This window comes from Pristiophorus japonicus, chromosome 10 (genome assembly GCF_044704955.1).
Source record: "Pristiophorus japonicus isolate sPriJap1 chromosome 10, sPriJap1.hap1, whole genome shotgun sequence".
NCBI lineage: Eukaryota > Metazoa > Chordata > Chondrichthyes > Pristiophoridae > Pristiophorus > Pristiophorus japonicus.
Window position 1 is genome coordinate 190852 of NC_091986.1, and position 18761 is coordinate 209612.

An 18761-nucleotide genomic window follows, 5' to 3' on the forward strand; every position below is an offset into this window, starting at 1 on the left:
CATTTGGCCTCTCGAGCCTGTTCCGCCATTCAATTAAGATCATGGCTGATCCGATCATGGACTCAGCTCCACTTCCCTGCCCACTCTCCATAACCCTTCACTCCCTTATCGTTCAAAAATCTGTCTATCTCCACCTTAAATATATTCAAAGACCCAGCCTCCACAGCTCTCTGGGACAGAGAATTCCATAGATTTACAACCCTAAGAAATTCTTCCTCATCTCAGTTTTAAATGGGCGGCCCCTTATTCTGAGATTATGTCCCCTAGTTTTAATTTCCCCTATGAGTGGAAATATCCTCTCTGCATCCATCTTGCCCAGCCCTCTCATTATCTTATATGTTTCAATGAGATTCTCTCTCATTCTTCTGAACTCCAATGAGTATAGACCCAAACTATCTTCATAAGTCAACCCTCTCATCTCCAGAATCAACCTAGTGAACCTTGTCTGAACAGCCTCCAATGCAAGTATATCCTTCCTTAAATACAGAGACCAAAACTGTACGCAGTACTCTAGGTGTGGCCTCACCAATACCCTGTACAGTTGTAGCAGAACTTCTCTGCTTTTATACTCTACCCCCCTTGCAATAAAGGCCAACATTCCAATTGCCTTCCTGATTACTTGCTGTACCTGCATACTAACCTTTTGTATTTCATGCACAAGGACCCCCAGGTCCTTCTGTACTGCAGCACTTTGCAATTTTTCTCCATTTAAATTATAATTTATTTTTCTATTATTTCTGCCAAAGTGGATAACATTATACTCCATCTGCCCAATGTTTGCCCACTCACTTAACCTGTCTATATCCCTTTGCAGATTTTGTGTCCTCCTCACAATTTGTTTTCCCACCCATCCTTGTATCATCAGCAAACTTGACTACATTACACTCAGTCCCTTCATCCAAGTGATTAATATCGATTGCAAATAGTTGAGGCCCCAGCACTGATCCCTGTGGCACCCCATTAGTTAGTTACTGTTTGCCAACCGGAAAATGACCCATTTATCCCGACTCTTTTCTGTTAGTTAGCCAATCCTCAATCCATGCTAATATATTACCCCCAACCCCGTGAACTTTTATCTTGTGCAGTAACCTGTTATGTGGCATCTTATTGAATGCCTTCTGGAAATCCAAATACACCACATCCATTGGTTCCCCCTTATCCACCCTGCTCGTAAATCCTCTAAGAACTCCAGCAAATTTGTCAAACGTGATTTCCCTTTCATAAAACCATGCTGACTCTGCTCGATTCAATTATGCTTTTCCAAATGTCCTGCTACTGCTTCCTTAATAATGGACTCCGGCATTTTCCCAATGATAGATGTTAGGCTAACTGGTCTATAGTTTCCTGATTTTTGTCTGCCGCCTTTTTTGAAAAAAATAGGGACATTACATCTACCTGTAGTAAAACTAGTATCATTAAATTCTAATATTTGAGCATCGGCTTCAAGGGCAAATACTGATGCAAAGTACTCATTTAATATTTCCGCCATACTCTGTCATTTGTAACCTGTCCTTCAACACCCTTCAGTGACTCAATAATTGACAGTTCTGACTCTTCACACAACTTAAATGATCCAACACAACGGCCAAAGGATATTTTTTGTTTAGGAAGTGAGAATTTTTGCTTCATTTGAGAGAAGTGTTTTAATCTGGCATAAGTTATATATAGAAACATAGAAATTAGGTGCAGGAGTAGGCCATTCGGCCCTTCAAGCCTGCACAGACAATCAATAAGATCATGGCTGATTATTCCCTCCGTACCCCTTTCCTGCTTTCTCTCCATACCCCTTGATCTCTTTAGCCGTAAGGGCCATATTTAACTCCCTCTTGAATATATCCAATGAACTGGCATCAACAACTCTCTGCGGCAGGGAATTCCACAGGTTAACAACTCTCTAAGTGAAGAAGTTTCTCCTCATCTCAATCCTAAATGGCCTATCCCTTATCCTAAGACTATGTCCCCTGGTTCTAGACTTCCCCAACATCGGGAACATTCTTCTCGCATCTAACCTGTCCAGTCCCGTCAGAATCTTATAAGTTTCTATGACATCCTCTCTCATCCTTCTAAACTCCAATGAATAAAGGCAAAGTTGATCCAGTCTCTCCTCATATGTCAGTCCAGCCATCCCTGGAATCAGTCTGGTGAACCTTCGCTGCACTCCCTCAATAGCAACGTCCTTCCTCAGAATAGGAGACCAAAACTGAACACAATATTCCAGGTGAGGCCTCACCAAGGCCCTGTACAAATGCAGTAAGACCTCCCTGCTCCTATACTCAAATCCCCTAGCTATGAAGGCCAACATTTGCCTTCTTCACCGCCTGCATGCCAACTTTCAATGGCTGATGAGCCATGACACCCAGGTCTCATTGCATCTCCCCTTTTTCTAATCTGCCGCCATTCAGATAATATTCTGCCTTCGTATTTTTGCCCCCAAAATGGATAACCTCACATTTATCCACATTATACTGCATCTGCCATGCATTTGCCCACTCACCTAACCTGTCCAAGTCACCCTGCAGCCTCTTAGCATCCTCCTCACAGCTCACACTGCCACCCAGTTTAGTGTCATCTGCAAACTTGGAAGATATTACACTCAATTCCTTCATCTAAATCGTTAATGTATATTGTAAAGAGCTGGGGTCCCAGCACTGAGCCCTGCAGCACTCCACTAGTCACTGCCTGCCATTCTGCAACAAATCATCAATTGACACATTAGGTTAAAAGGCAAAACCAAAAAGTATTAGAGACCCAATACTGTGTATATGTAGAAACTTACCACTTTTTTAAAGTCTTCCTCCGCTTCATCCAGCTTCCCTTGCTTTAGCAGCAAGTTTCCTCTTTGCAACCTAGCCTAAACATAATCAAGATCGCTTATTATCTATTGTATACCAAAAGACAAATTATACAACTTTTTTTCATTAAAAAGGATACCTTGTAATACAGCTATTGTCAAAATTCTATGCAAGACCATTCTGCTTTTTCAACCAAAAAAGTGCAAATTAAAGCATGCATTACGAGAATGTTACTTACAGATGTGAAGTCTGGTTTCAGCTCAATGACCTTGCTTAAGTCTGGGAGAGCAGATTTTGATTTTCCCATAGCCAGATAGACTGTGGCTCGTCTATAATAGGCAATATAATTATCTGGGTCTCCGTCTGTAAACACAAGTCATCATGGTTGAATTAAGGATCATTTTTTGATGAAGACGACGCTGAAGCTCCTCATAAAAAGTCATAAACTATGCCCGATGAACTGGTCATTAAACAGTGCTGCTACATATAAATATATTTGCATTTTATTCAAAGTTAATGCTTAATTTGGTCATCAAAATTACACCTCTGGTAGTTCAATATCTGAATGCACCACATGATGTGAATCTCAATAGCTGAATGCACATGGTGTGACACTGAACAAGTTTAAGTTTCAGAGCAGATTGATGTACATATGGACTTTCAAAAGGCGTTTGACAAAGTACCACATAATAGACTGGTTAACAAAATTAAAGTCCCTGGGATTAAAGGGACAGTGGCAGCATAGCTACAAAACTGGCTAAGGGACAGAAAACAGTAGTGGTGAACAATTGTTTTTGACTGGAGGGAGGTGTTCCTCAGGGGTCAGTATTAAGACAACTGCTCGTTGAAATAGATTAATGACCGGGACTTGGGTATACAGGACATAATTTCAAGTCTGCAGATGACATGAAACTCAAATGTAAAAGAAAAAAAAAGACTTGCATTTATATAGCACCTTTCACGACCACCAGACATCCCAAAGCACTTTACAGCCAAGGAAATACTTTTTGAAGTGTAGTCACTGTTGTAGTGTAGGCAACACGGCAGCCAATTTGCACTCAGCAAGCTCTCACAAACAGCAATGTGATAATAATCAGATAATCTGTTTTTGACAGGACACCAGGGATAATACCCCTTGCTCTTCTTCGAAATAGTGCCATGGGATCTTTTACGTCCACCCGAAAGACAGCACCTCCCGACAGTGCAGCATACCTTCAGTACAACACTGGAGTGACAGCCTAGATATTTTGTGCTCAAGTCTCTGGAGTGGGACAATCTTGAGAGTCAGAGGCGAAGGCACTCCCAACTGAGCCACGGGGTCAGTTGCAAACAATGAAAAGAATAGTAAGAGTCTTCAGGAGGATATGGACAAACTGGTAAAATGGGCAGATGCACAGCAAGTGAAATTTAATGCAGAGAAGTCTGAAGTAATACTTTTTGGTAAGAAGAATGAGGAGAGTCAATATGAACTCAATGATACAATTTTAAAGGGAATACAGGAACAGAGACTGGAGGTGTATGTACACAGATCTTTAAAAGGTGGAAAGACAAGTTGAGAAGGTGGTTATAAAAAAGCATATGGGATCCTTGGCTTTACTAATAGAATCATGGAATAGTACAGCACAGGAGGCCGCCATTTGGCCCAGAGTGTACGCTGGCTATTTTGAAGAGCAATCCAGTTAGGCCCACTCCCCTGCTCTTTCACCATATCACTGCAATTTTTTCTCCTTTAAGTATTTACAAAATTTCATTTTGAAGGCTACTATAGAGGATTAGAATGCAAAAGCAAGGAATTAATGCTAAACCTTTTATAAAATAGCAGTTAGGCCTCAGCTGGAGTACTGTGTCCAATTCTGGGCACCACATTTTAGGAAGGATGTGAAGGCCTTGGAGAGGGTGCAGAAAAGATTGACTCGATGGTACCAGGGATGCGGGAATTCAGTTATGTGGTGACTGGAGAAGCGGGGGTTGTTATCCTTGAGCAGAGGTTAAGAGAAGATTTGATAGAAGTGGTGTTCATGGTTTTGATCGAGTAAATAAGGAGAAACGATTTCAGTGGTAGAATGGTGTGTAACCAGAGGATACAGATTTATTGGCAAAAGAAGCAGAGGCAACATGAGGAAACTTTAAAAAAAATGCAGGGTGGTGGTAGCAGATTCAATGGTAACATTCAAAAGAGAATTAGATAAATACTTAAAAGGGGAAAAAATACAAGGCTATGTGGAAAGAGCAGGAGAATGGGACTAATTGGATAGTTCTACCAAAAAGCCGACACAGGCAGAATGGCCTTATTCTGTGTTGCATCATTCTGACTTCATTGTTCCTGGCCTCAGGAGAAAAGGGGAAATAAAAATACAACCCATACAGCTGCTTATGATCACAGGAGTACATGTCACATGTACAAGGTACCAGATAGATGCCACTATCCGTGGAACCATGACCCAACACTTCTATCATCAGGAGTAGGAGGAGAATGATAAAGGAACGTAGGCACATACGTTGCAGCAAATTTTATTCAAACTCAAAATGTGGTTGTGTGTTAAAACATACTTTTTAGCTTCTATAAATTTATTCTTTAAAGCACTAGTTGCAGACAGGGCTTGGATCTATTTTCCAACCATTAAAAAGAAAAAAAAACGACTTGGATTTATGTAGTTCAGTAGCAGGTTACAAAAATGCCCCAAAAGCACTTTGCATGCAATGTTACTTTGAAAAGCAGCAAATTATGTTTAAAATGTGCCCTTTTGCCAAGAACAACAAGAACTATTTATATAGCACCTTTAACATAGTAAAACATCTCAAGATGCTCCACAGGAGTGTTATCAAACAAAATTCGACACCGAGCCACACAAGGAGATTCAGGCATGTGACCAAAATCTTGGTGAAAGGGATAAATTTTAAGTAGTGTCTTAAAGGAGGAAAGAGATAGAGAGGCGAAGAGGTTTAGGGAGAGAATTCCAGAGCTTAGGACCTTGGCAGCTGAAAGGGCCGACTGCCAATGGCAGAGTGATTAAAAATCAGGGATGTTCAAGAGCACGATGACCAATGAATCTGTTTTTGGTAGTGTTAGCTGTCAGACAGATGTTATCCAGGACAGCAGCACAATGCCATGCAAATAATCACTTTCATCCTGAAAACCATTCAATGCCATACTGACCTCGGACGATTATCAATCATCCGATTTGACTGCCTCTTGCATAACTATTTTATGGCCCCTCTGAGAAATCGGGAACATGTGAACAGCAGTTAGATTGTAGTTGATCTGTACCTTGACGCCAGCTACCAGCCTTGGTTGCGTAACCCCCACTACCCTTGCAAGAGTCCTCCGCCCAGTTCTACTTCCGACAGCTGCAACTGGCCCCACTCCTGGTGCAACAGATGCCAGCAGGTCACCCAGATTATTTGCAAGAGGCCCGAGAACTCGGACCTCATGGTTCAAGAGCACGTAGCAACTGCATTGTTGTCTTCACAAACAAACCGGATGCTGATGAATTTCTACCTAAAGATTGTTAATGTCCACCTCCACTGAAGAACAACAGACAGGCCTTTGATTTCACATTTCAACAGACAGCTCCCTCCAACATTGCAGAAATCCCTCAGTGCACTATTATGGAGTGTCAACCTGAATTGTATCCAAGTCCTGGAGCAGATGGATAAGACTAAGCATATAAATCAAATTTAATACTTAAGGCAATGCAACACTTCATCAGTACTCCACTGGTGGTGCCATCCTTTTGATTACATTAAACAAAGACTAAGGGCTCAAGTTTCCACATGATTTGCGCCTGATTTTTAGGAGCAACTGGTGGAGAACGGACTATCTTAGAAATCGCAATTCTCCACATTTTTTTTTCTGCAGTTCTAGTCAGGTGGAACAGTTCTACTTTGGAACAGAGTTTTTTCTTCAAAAGGGGGCGTGTCCAGCCACTGACGCCTGATTTCAAAGTTTCCAGTGAAAACGTACTCCAAACTAAAGTAGAATGTAGCAAGTTCTACACATTAAAAAATCAGGCGCAGGTTACAAATTAGGCATCCAGAACGAGGTGGGGGGGGGGGGGGGGGGGAGGGGGAGTCATTAAATTCTACAATAAATCCTTATTTCTACAAATAAATCCAACCTGAATAAACATTTATAAGCAAAGAAAAGATTAAATAAACCATCTTCCTACCTGTGTGAAAGTGCTTCAGGCACAGAGAATGCTGCAGGCGTTCGTTCCCGCGGGAGGGAGGGGGGGGGGGGGAGGGGGGAGGGGGGAGAGGGAACAGCCGTTTCGTTCCCGCGGGGGGCGGGGGGGAAGGAGACAGTGAGAAGGCTGCAAGTGCTGATGGCAATGTGCTTTTATTAAAAAATGTTCAAAAATTAAACAGCTACAAAAATGGCCAAGTGCCAATGTTTCCTTCACACTGAGCATGTGCGAACGCTCCAACGCGCACGCGCAGCGTTTCCGGCAGGAAAAAAAATAATTTAAATAGTACCCGCCCCCTCCCACTTACAAAATTGGCGCGAGTGTAGGCTCCGCCCCCCTGGGCGCTGTGCCAGGCAGACAAGGAACTGCAGAATGCTCCAGAATCGCGAGGTTTTTTTTAGGCGCCGTTTTAGGCGCGAAAAACGGGCGCCCAGCTCGGAGGGGCGCCCGTTTTTTATCGTGTGGAAACTTGGGCCCTATCTGTCTGTTCCAGTGGCCGTTAGAAGTCCCATGGCATTAAGAACAAGGCGGTCTCCCATGTCCTCAGACATTTCTCACTAAACCAATGCTGTACCACCAAAAACGGATCATCTCAGAGCTGTTTATGGGATCTTTCTGTGCATAAAATAGTTCATTGGTTTACTATTCTTCACATACTCACTGTGTACTTTCCTTTTTTCTAATGCTAAAGATCATTGCCATTTGTCTCAGACTGCAAATGGCACACCTCCACAGTGCTGTGACTCCAGACCTAATGCTATACCATCTCAACCAACACTGACGGCTCGGAATTTCCACAGACCACCACACAGAAGCTGCCGAGTATAGAAACATAGAAAATAGATGCAGGAGGAAGCCATTCGGCCCTTCGAGCCTGTACCACCATTCAAGATCATAACTGATCATTCACCTCAGTACCCCTTTCCTGCTTTCTCGCCATACCCCTTGATCCTTTTAGCCGTAAGGGCCACATCTAACTCCCTCTTGAATATATCCAATGAACTGGCATCAACAACTCTCTGCGGCAGGGAATTCCACAGGTTAACAACTCTCTGAGTGAAGAGGTTTCTCCTCATCTCAGTCCTAAATGGTTTACCCCTTAATCCTTAGACTATGTCCCCTGGTTCTGGACTTCCCAACATCGGGAACATTCTTCCCGCATCTAACCTGTCCAGTCCCATCAGAATTTTATATGTTTCTGAGATCCCCTCTCATCCTTCTAAACTTTGTAAAAAGTGGTTAAACTGCTGTGCTCAAATATTTTGGTTTGGCATTCAAAGCTGCAAGTACATTGTTAGCACAACAAACTTCAGAATCTGTTGTGATTCACAGAACAGCCAAACTGGTTCTCCAAAAAACACCTTTCAACTCCAAATAGCCAAATTTAAGTGAGCTCAGGGTACACCAATGTGTTTACTACTTTTGTATTGGAGAAGATACAGGGCAACATTATTCACCTCCACCGGATCAGATTTTAGGATTTAAACTTAATTTAGGGTGGGTGCAACAATAAAATAAGGGGAAAAATAGTGAGCTGAAGCAAACCACATTTTGGCAGGAGCAAAGAAAAGGAACAGGGGCAGAGGGGGGCAAAAGGCAGGGCATGGCAGCAGATTTATACTACTGCTTCAAGATTTGAATTCCATAAATGTTATTGCACATGCATACACAGTTATCTTCCTTTACCCAAGTATAAACATTTTTTTAATCCCTTACCATTTTTAAGTTGAGGATAATGAGAAAGATGGTATGCAAATCGGAGGCAGGTACTTGAAGTTTAGCAGTACTGGGTGGGGGGGAGAAAGAAAGAGGCGGTCACTGTTCAGAATTTGTAACAGGCAGGGAGAGGGCCGGGGGCAGAGAGATCCTGGAGTTTGTCACAAATCAAGAGAGGGTGTCCTGTAGTCTGGCACTATTGTTGAGGGGGGAGCCTGAGGTTCACACAACTAAAAGGGATCAAATGTAGTTTGACTCACTGATGGATTCATGGGTCTGTCAGCAGCAGTTGGGGGCAAGGAGAACAGAAAGAGAGAGAGAGAGAGAGAGAGAGAGAGAGGGGGGATATAGACCTGGGAACACTGGTTTGCAAATGAGAGATTTCTGTAAACAATTAATTCAGTGTTAACACTAATTCTTGTACATGTAGCTCTTACTGTCACCATGGAACGCTCACTAAATGGAACATTTACATTTTCTGATCAACAAACACGGATGAAAAGCAAAGCCCATGTACCTGAATACCGTTCAATTCATTTACTTAAGAACTCAGTCCTCTTCTGTTACACTCAATAGCTTTTATTGAAAAGTTTAGTTGCAACATACTCAAATACACCCAGTTTGTATGCAAATAATTTTCAAACAGGCACAATTACTATTATTCACTGACACAATGAGTTGAGAAAAATACATAATGGTTTAAAATTCAACACAAAAATGCAACATGTATGTAATCAGTAGTCATGTGACGTAGATGTTTTCAGACACAAAGCCTGCCGGCTTTAACTTAAAACATTTAATATACATTTTACCTGAATAAAGCTTTCAAAATGTGTCCCCTAACTTTTCTTCAAATAATTTGGAAAGACAACCAAATGAGTGTTTAGACACTGAAGAGAAGCATTTCCATCAGTTGGGCTAGCATAAATGCTGTTAACATAACATAAGAAATAGGAACAGGAGTAGGCCACCTGACCCTCTAGCCTGCTCCGCCATTTAATACGATCATGGCTGATCTGATCATGGACTCAGCTCCACTTACCTGCCCACTCCCCATACCCCTTTATTCCTTTATCAAAAATCTGTCCATCTCTACCATAAATATATTCAATGACCCAGCCTCCACAGCTCTCTGGGGCAGAGAATTCCACAGATTTACGACCCAAGGAGAAGAAATTCCTCCTTATCTTGATTCTAAATGGGCGACCCCTTATTCTGAAACTATGCCCCCTAGTTCTAGATTTCCCAACGAGGGGAAACATCCTCTCTGCATCTACCTTGTCGAGTCCTCTCAGTATCTTATATGTTTCAATAAGATCACCTCTTATTCTTCTAAACTCCAACGAGTATAGGCCCAACCTGCTCAACCTTTCTTCATAAGTCAACCCCTTCATCTCAGGAATCAACCTAGTGAACCTTCTCTGAACTGCCTCCAATGCAAGTATATCCTTCCTTAAATATGGAGACCAAAACGATACAGTACTCTAGGCATGGCCTCACCAATACCCGGTACAGTTGTAGCAGGACTTATCTGCTTTTATTCTCCATTCCCTTTTCAATAAAGGCCAACATTCCATTTGCCTTCCTGAATATTTGCTGTACCTGCATTCCAACTTTGTGTTTCATGCACAAGGACCCCCAGGTCCCACTGTACTGCAGCACTTTGCAATTCTTCTCCATTTAAATTATAATTTGCTTTTTTGTTTTTCCTGCCAAAGTGGATAACCTCTCACTTTCCCACATTAAACTCCATCTGCCAAATGTTTGCCCACACATTTAGCTTGTCTATATCCCTTTGCAGATTTTGTGTGTCCTTCTCACAACTTGCTTTCCTACCCATCTTTTTATCATCAGCAAACTTGGCTACATTACACTTGGTCCCTTCATCCAAGGCATTAATATAGATTTGTAAATAGTTGAGGCCCCAACACCGATCCCTGTGGCAACCCACTAGTTACTGTTTGCCAAACGGAAAATGACCCATTTATCCCGATTCTGTTTCCTGTTAGTTAGCCAATCTGCTATCCAGTTCTGAGCTTTTATCTTGTGCAGTAGCCTTTTATGTGGCACCTTATCGAATGCCTTCTGGAAATCCAAATACACCATATCGACTGGTTCCCCTTAGCCACCCTACTTGTTACATCCTCAAAGGACTCCTGTAAATTTGTCAAACATGATTTCCCCTTCATAAAACCAGGCTGACTCTGTTTGACTTACGTTTTTCCAAATGTCCTGCTACTGCTTCCTTAATAATGGACTCCAGCATCTTCCCAACGACAGATGTTAGGCTAACAGGTCTATAGTTTCCTGCTTTCTGTCTGGATTCTTCTTTAAATAGGGGCGTCACATTTGCGGTTTTCCAATCCGCTGGGACCTCCCCAGAATCCAGGGAATTTTGATAGATTACAACCAATGCATCCACTATCTCTACAGCCATTTCTTTTAAGACCCTAGGATGCAAGCCATCAGGTCCAGGGGACTTATCCACCTTTAGCCCCATTACTTTACCAAGTACTTTTGTTTTAAGTTCCTCCCTCCCTATAGCCCCTTGATTATCTATTATTGGGATGTTTTTAAGTGTCTCCTATCATGAAGACCAATACAAAATATTTGTTGAAAGTCTCTGTCATTTCCCTGTTCCCCATTATTAATTCCCCAGTCTCATCCCCTAAGGGACCAATGTTTACTTTAGCTACTCTGTTCCATTATATATACCTATAGAACCTCTTACTATCTGTTTTCATATTTCTTGCTAGTTTACTCTAAGCTATCTTCCCTCATTATTTTTTTTAGTCGTCATTTGCTGGCTTTTAAATATTTCCCAATCCTCTCGCCTCCCACTAATCTTGGCCACTTTGTATGCTATTGTTTTCAATTCGATACCGTCCTTTACTTCCTTAGTTAGCCAAGGATGGTTCTCCCTTAAGTCTTTCCTTCTCATTGGAATATATTTTTGTTCAATTATGAAATATCTCCTTAAATGTCTGCTTATCAACTGTCTTACACTTTAATCTATTTTCCCAGTCCACTTTAGCCAACTCTGCTTTCATACCTTTGTAATCACCCTTATTTAGAATCAGGACACTGGTTTGAGATCCGACTTTCTCACTCTCCAACTGAATTTGAAATTCAACCATGCTATGATCACTCTTTCCTAGAGGATCCTTTACTATGAGATCATTTATCAAATCCTGTCTCATTACACAGTACCAGATGTAAGATAGCCTGCTCCCTGGTTGGTTCTGCAACATATTGTTCAAGGAAACCATTCTGGATACACCTTATGAACTCTTCTTTAAGGCGACCTTGGCCAATTTGATTTCACCAATCAATGTAAAGATTAAAATTACCCATGATTATTGCCATACCTTTCTTACAAGTGTAGCTACTGTTAGTGGGCCTATGGACTACGCCCACCAGTGATTTCTTCCCCTTATTATTTCTCATCTCCGCCCAAACTGATTCTACATCTTGATCTTCTGAGACAATATAATTTCTCACTACTGCACTGATCTGATCCTTTATTAACAGAGTTACCCCATCTCCTTTTCTTTTCAGTCTATCCTTCAGAATTGTCAAATACCCCGTAATATTCCATTCCCAGCCTTGATCACCTTGCAACCACATCTCTGTAATGGCCATCAGATCATACCCATTTATATCTATTGTGCCGTCAACTCACCTATCTTATTACAAATGCTGCGTGCATTCAAATAAAGAGCTTTTAATTTTGTCTTTTTACCATTATTCCCTGCTTTGACCCTACTTTCTGAAACTCTTATTTTTATACACTCTGGTTATCATTTTCCCCAGTGCTACTCTGCTCTATTGCCTTCTCCTTGCGCTTTGATTTTTTAAATTTCCACTCACCTGAACCCTTGCCCCCACTATTTAGTTTAAAGCTCTCTCTACGGCCCTAGTTATTCGATTCGCCAGGACACTAGCACCAGCTTGGTTCAAATGAAACCCATCCCAACGGAACAGCTCCCTCTTGCCCCAGTGCCCCATGAATCGGATCCCATTTCTCCCACACCAGTCTTTGAGCCACGTGTTCATTTCTCTGATCTTAATTACTGTATGCAAATTTGCTCGTGACACAGGTAGTAATCCAGAGATTATTACCTTTGTGATTCTGCTTTTTAATTTAGCCCTAAACTGCTCATAATCCCTCAGCAGAACCTCTTTCATGGTTCTACGTGTCATTGGTACCTATGTGGACCACGACAACCGGATCTTCCCCCTCCCACTCCAAGTTCCTCTCCAGCCCAGAGATGTCCTTAACCCTGGCACCGGGCAGGCAACACAGCCTTTGGGACTCGCGTTCTCGGCTGCAGAGAACAGTATCTACTGATACATCCTGGGAAATTATGAGTACTGCCCACGCTCCGATTGCAGGATTGGCCTTCAGTTAAGAGTCACAACTCAGTAAAATTAATAAATCCAAACCCAGGTTTGAACGAGGCTGATTTCTTCAAGTAAAAACACAAAGACAATTACATGTTTTAGTTAGTAAGAAAACTGGTACACACAAAAATATTCCAAAAAATGTTTTGGTGATGGATTGCTTTATCCTCTCCTTTCTTTTATTGGTAAGTGGTCATTTGGGAATGTTTGCTTCCATAGATCCATTGTAATATCCCAACCACTTTCCTGACTTTGGATTTCCAGGTTCTCGACCTTTTCAGTCCAATTTTTCTGTTTCACTTTGTGGCAATCAACAATGTGATGTTGTAGAAAATGCGTGCGATACACAACTTATTAGCTATGGAGCATCTCTCACTTATATAGGCAAAAACGTTTGGAGGAAAAATGTGACATGGCAGGAGTTTTTGGTTTGAAGTACAGTAACTGAGTGTACAGAAAGAGGCTGACAAAACTAAGGATTAGGAACATGTTAATCTTTAGGATTGTTATCATATTCCAAATGGAGATCCATTTATTCCTTGCTCAATGAGAAATTGAGTAAATCCTTTTTGGAACCCTTCCGCAAGTAATTTAATTACACTAGGTGGTAGCCAGATCAACACTTAATGTAACAGTTATTTTTTAATAGACAAAGAATTCACAACACATCAACAATTAAAACAGTCATTTGGTCCTCAAAAAGGTTGAAAGAAATATTTGGCACTGCTACAACAGTACATTTCCAACAGATACATACCTACAGCAGCATGGAAATGAGACAATGCATCTGCTAACTGTCCTGCAGCCAGCAGTTTTTTCCCCATTTCAAGGTGCTTTTCAACTTCAGCATTTATACCACCTTCAATTCCTGTAAAATCAAAACATATTAATTTAAAAACGAGTATCCAGCACTTTATACATTAATACAGATACTTGAAAAGAAGTGATAAGAGTCCAATTCAAGCAGATTGGCGGTGTCGGAAGGATTTTCTTCCAAGAGGAATGGCTGGGGGGGGGAGGAGGAGGAGGAGGAGGAGGAGGAGGAGGAGGAGGAGGAGGAGGAGGAGGAGGAGGAGGAGGAGGAGGAGGAGGAGGAGGAAGAAAACAGCAGAAAGCACACAAGTGATTTTGGTAAAATATACTTGAACTAATTGGATCCTCAAATATAAATTTAGATTGTTGTATTACAATTAACAAAGCTGTATGAATTTTTAAAATCCCTTTGCTACTATGCAACATACATTTTACTACAATTCTTTAAAGGAGTTATTTTCTGAATAGGATTGCCAAATTGGAAAATTGGGTAGAGATATACCAGCCACTGTCACTTGCAATTTCCTATTGCCGAAGAAAGTTAGTTAATTAGTGTCCATTTGAAAAAGGATGCAACTGCTGCCAATGAAATGAAGTAGTTGCACACTCAGTTTGTGTTTTTTTTGTTGTTCGCTAACTGAAAATAAAATATTGTTGCCATCACAAAGAAAACACTTGACTGAAGTGGGGGAGGAAGAGGTCGCTGCTGCTGAACAGAGTCGTGTCAGGAAAAGAAAATCCACACCAGCAACACTCAGCAAAGGCAGATTTTTATTCATTTTCTTCTCCTTTCCCTTCACATGGAGCTTGCGCTTCGAACAAATAAATCTCCTCAACCCCCCCCCCCAGCAAAATTATCGATTAATACTTACCGCGGGTTGGTTTATTATACATTAAAACCACCTAGAGCTCCACAGATCCATGCAATATTAGGATATTATACATCAATAATGAAACCACCAGAGATTTATGTGCAGAATACTTCTGTGGGGCAGGGACATCATTCCCTTGTATTCAGGCATGCAGGAGGTCCACATGCAATGGCAAATAGGATTTATATGCAATTGCAGGCAAAAGATTAAGTAATGCCAAGATAAGACACTTCAACCATTGTTTTCTGCTAGCATTTAAGTTCTCATAAGCTAAAGACCAAACGTTCTAACTTTTTTGCCTGAATATGAATCTCTTTATTGGGTGTGTGTGGTGGGGGGGGGGGGGAAACCAGTGTGAAACAAGGTGAAAGGAGAGAGGCAAATAAACTACACACAAGATGCTCTTGTTCACCGACTGGCACTTGAACACTAGCATTGCAGAGAGGAGAATATAATGTGTTTTGGTAGACTACTAGGATTCTCATTTCCAACGGAAGCCAAGATGAATTGTGAATTGCTAACTCAAACCAATGTTCGGTGCTTCCCAAGAAACACATCAGTAACAACATACCTTGCTTTCAATTAGCACTGCATGAACACTCCACAATCAGCTAAGACACCATTATCCATACCTGGAGCCTAGACACACCTCTCTGGCAATGTTTCCCACATTACATAATTAAATAAATAAGGAATAAAAATCTCGTATCAATAATGGTCACCATGCAACCATCGGATTGTCATAAAACATAGAAACATAGAAAATAGGTGCAGGAGTAGGCCATTCGGCCCTTCTAGCCTGCACCGCCATTCAATGAGTTCATGGCTGAACATGCAACTTCAGTACTTGGTTTACCAATATCCTTTAGCGAACAAAATCTGCTGTCCTTACCCATTCTGGCCTGTGTAACTCCAGATCCACAGCAATGTGACTGACTCTTAACTACCATTTGAAATGGCCTAGCAAGTCAGTCACTCAGTTGCATCAAACCACCAGGAAAAACATTAAAAATAAAACCGGATAGACCACCCAGCATTGAATTAGGCACTGGATTCGGACACAACAAAGGCACACCCAGCACAGCGACCCTCCTCATTAACATCTCATAAGGTCAGAAGTGGGGATGTTCGCTGATGATTGCACAGTGCTCAGTTCCATTCGCAACTCCGCAGATAATGAAGCAGTCTATGCCCGCATACAGCAAGACCTGGACAATATTCAGGCTTGGACTGATAATATTACCACACCATGCCAGGCAATGACCATCTCCAACAAGAGAAGGTCTAACCACCACCCCTTAACACTCAATGGCATTACCATCGCCAAAACCCCCACTATCACCATTGACCAGAAACTTAACTGGACCAGCCACATAAATACTGTGGCTACAACAGCAGGTCAGAGGCTGGGTATTCTGCAGCGAGTGTCTCACCTCCTAACTCCCCAAAACCTTTCCATCATCTACCAGGGACAAGTCAGGAGTGTGATGGAATACTCTCCACTTGCCTGGATGAGTGCAGTTCCATCAACACTCTAAGCTAGACATCATCCAGGACAAGACAGCCCACTTGATTGGCACCCTATCTACAAGATGCACTAGAGCAACTCGCCAAGGCTTCTTCGACAGCATCTCCCAAACCCACAACTTCTACCATGTAGAAGGACATGGGCAGCAAGCGCATGGGAACACCACCACTTCCAAGTTACACACCATCCTGCATTCTGACTTGGAAATATATGGCCGTACCTTCATTGTTTCTGGATCAAAATCCTAGAATACCCTCCCAAACAACACTGTAGGAGTACCTTCACCTCAGACTGCAACAGTTCAAGGCGGCGGCTCACCCACACCTTCTCACGGGCAATTAGGGACTGGCAATCAAGGCTGTCCTTGCCAGTGATACCCACATCCCATGAATTAATTTTTTTTTAAAGTTACAATGGCTACACTTCAAAAAGTACTTATTTTGGCTGTAAAGTTCTTGGGGCATCCAGAGGTTGTGAAAAGTGCTATATAAATGCAAGTCTTTCTTTCAACAACTACAGGGAAACTATCTTCACAGGGTCCAAGTAATCAGAGATCCAGATGAAGAGCCACATCATTTGTTGCAAAGACACCTGCAGATCCCATGCAGCATAGGGCTGGAACATCCTCGACAGCAAGTCAGCTGTAGCCTGAAGCTTGGCTTGACTTCCTTCAATGCAGAATGTAAATATGACCGATCGGGAATACTGCCATGAAGGGCTACAATTGCCAACCTTCCTTGAAACTACAGTATGCAAAACCACCTCCTACAACCAAATAGGGGGTCACTTGCACGCAAACTCATGCCTGTATATTGTCTTCCTACTCCATGTCGTTTTAGTCCCCTGCTCCTTTAACCTTGGCAAAGATTGCTAGAAGGTTAGTCAAACTCATTTCAGGTAGGAACCTTACAAATTACAGCCAAGGGTAGTTGTTGCATGGCTCCTAATGTGATGCTGTGTTTTTATACAACTCCGTCCCAACTGTACGTAACATTATCATTTGATGTGTCAGGTGGTGAGATTCACAATTTTGTTTTGATGGTTCTTTGGTTTCAGACAATTCTTACTCCAGGATGTTGTTTTCAAAGCTCTTGCTTACCTGTTTGAAATCTTTTTGAAAAAAACATTTGTCGATTGAAACTAGTTTCTTTGAGCTTTCATAATTATTTTTATTTTATTGTGATGCTCTCCTTTAATAGTCCCCAGCTATTTAAAGTTTGTGGCGCACAATTTTCTGTCCGACCACTAATGTGTCCCTGCACAAATCTAAATCTATACCTGGAGCTATGCATACTTGTGTCAATGAAGTGACCTCAGAAAGTTGGATTTGAAGGCCTTGGGTATCATCCACATTTGTGCCAGATCTACCTGTAATCAGGCTACAAACAAATGACGTGACTTAAAAGGGCGTGCAGTTTTGGGCGCAAGTGAGTTATATGGAATTTTGGATATGCCCAAGTCTTCATTCTTTTACATTAATCAAACCCTACCAAGAATGAATCTCCACCCACAAAATTGACCACACCAACTCTCGAACACACTGTGCCGAACTGATGGTTAAATGAGTTCAAACTTAAATTTTAAGACTCAAAGAAGAAATATACTGTTGTGGGCTTGGTGTTTCCTTGCCGCCCGCCCCCGTGAGTCATGTTTACTTAAGTTGGTGTATGCGAATGAGATACTTGGGATTTTCTGACATCAGGTCGAACTTCAGGGCTGCAACCACGGAGGGACCGCCAGCCAAATACTTCACAATCGTGTCATTGATCACAAACATATTTTGCATTTGGGTGAAAACTGCAGCCAAAAAGGTGAGAAAATCCAAGCTTGAGAGTTCAAGAAACCAGTCTCAATAGACAAATGATTTTTGAAAAATGACTAATAGGTAAGCAAAAGCTTTGAAAACAACATCTTGGAGCAAGAATTTGCTGAAAAAAAAGGAACCATAAAAAGTATTGAATTACAACATCTGCAAATGTTCAGGAGCTATAAATAAACTGGAGCTGCCTTACATGGTCGCGGAGATCCAGTTACACCAACAAGGTAACCCTTATTAATTACTATAAACCATGACAGCAAAGTGCTAAATTGAAACGCGATTTAGGAGAAAAGGAGACAATTAGGTAGGTAATAAATATGCCTCACCTCTTTCTGTCTCCGCCTCCACCCACCCAGCATTATTTAAAATATTGAGGGGTATATCCAACAGACACTCATTCTTCATGTTTCACAAAAAAAAATCTACTGGAAACAATTTGAAAAAGTGCACTAAAAGAAACAAAAAAGTGATATATAGATATATAATCATACACACACACAAAATCTTTTACCAACTGATCTCAAATACATTACCCAAATCTATTTCCTTCTTCTAAAATTAGCACTCGTACACACTTCTATATTTTACCCAAATGGCTATACTTCATGTCTTAACAGGCTATTTGACAGT

General features: G+C 41.6%; 1 protein-coding gene across 1 annotated transcript in view; it reads right to left on the reverse strand.

Moving 5' to 3' along the window:
- The window catches only part of dnajc3a (DnaJ (Hsp40) homolog, subfamily C, member 3a), a 95552-nt gene that overhangs the window by 45301 nt on the left and 31490 nt on the right, over window positions 1–18761 (reverse strand). The window contains exons 2-4 of the mRNA XM_070891689.1: window positions 13857–13967; window positions 3031–3155; window positions 2777–2851 (exon numbers count right to left, since the gene is read on the reverse strand). Of these exons, the coding sequence (XP_070747790.1) occupies window positions 2777–2851; window positions 3031–3155; window positions 13857–13967 (311 nt within the window). The remainder of the gene's footprint in view (window positions 1–2776; window positions 2852–3030; window positions 3156–13856; window positions 13968–18761) is intronic.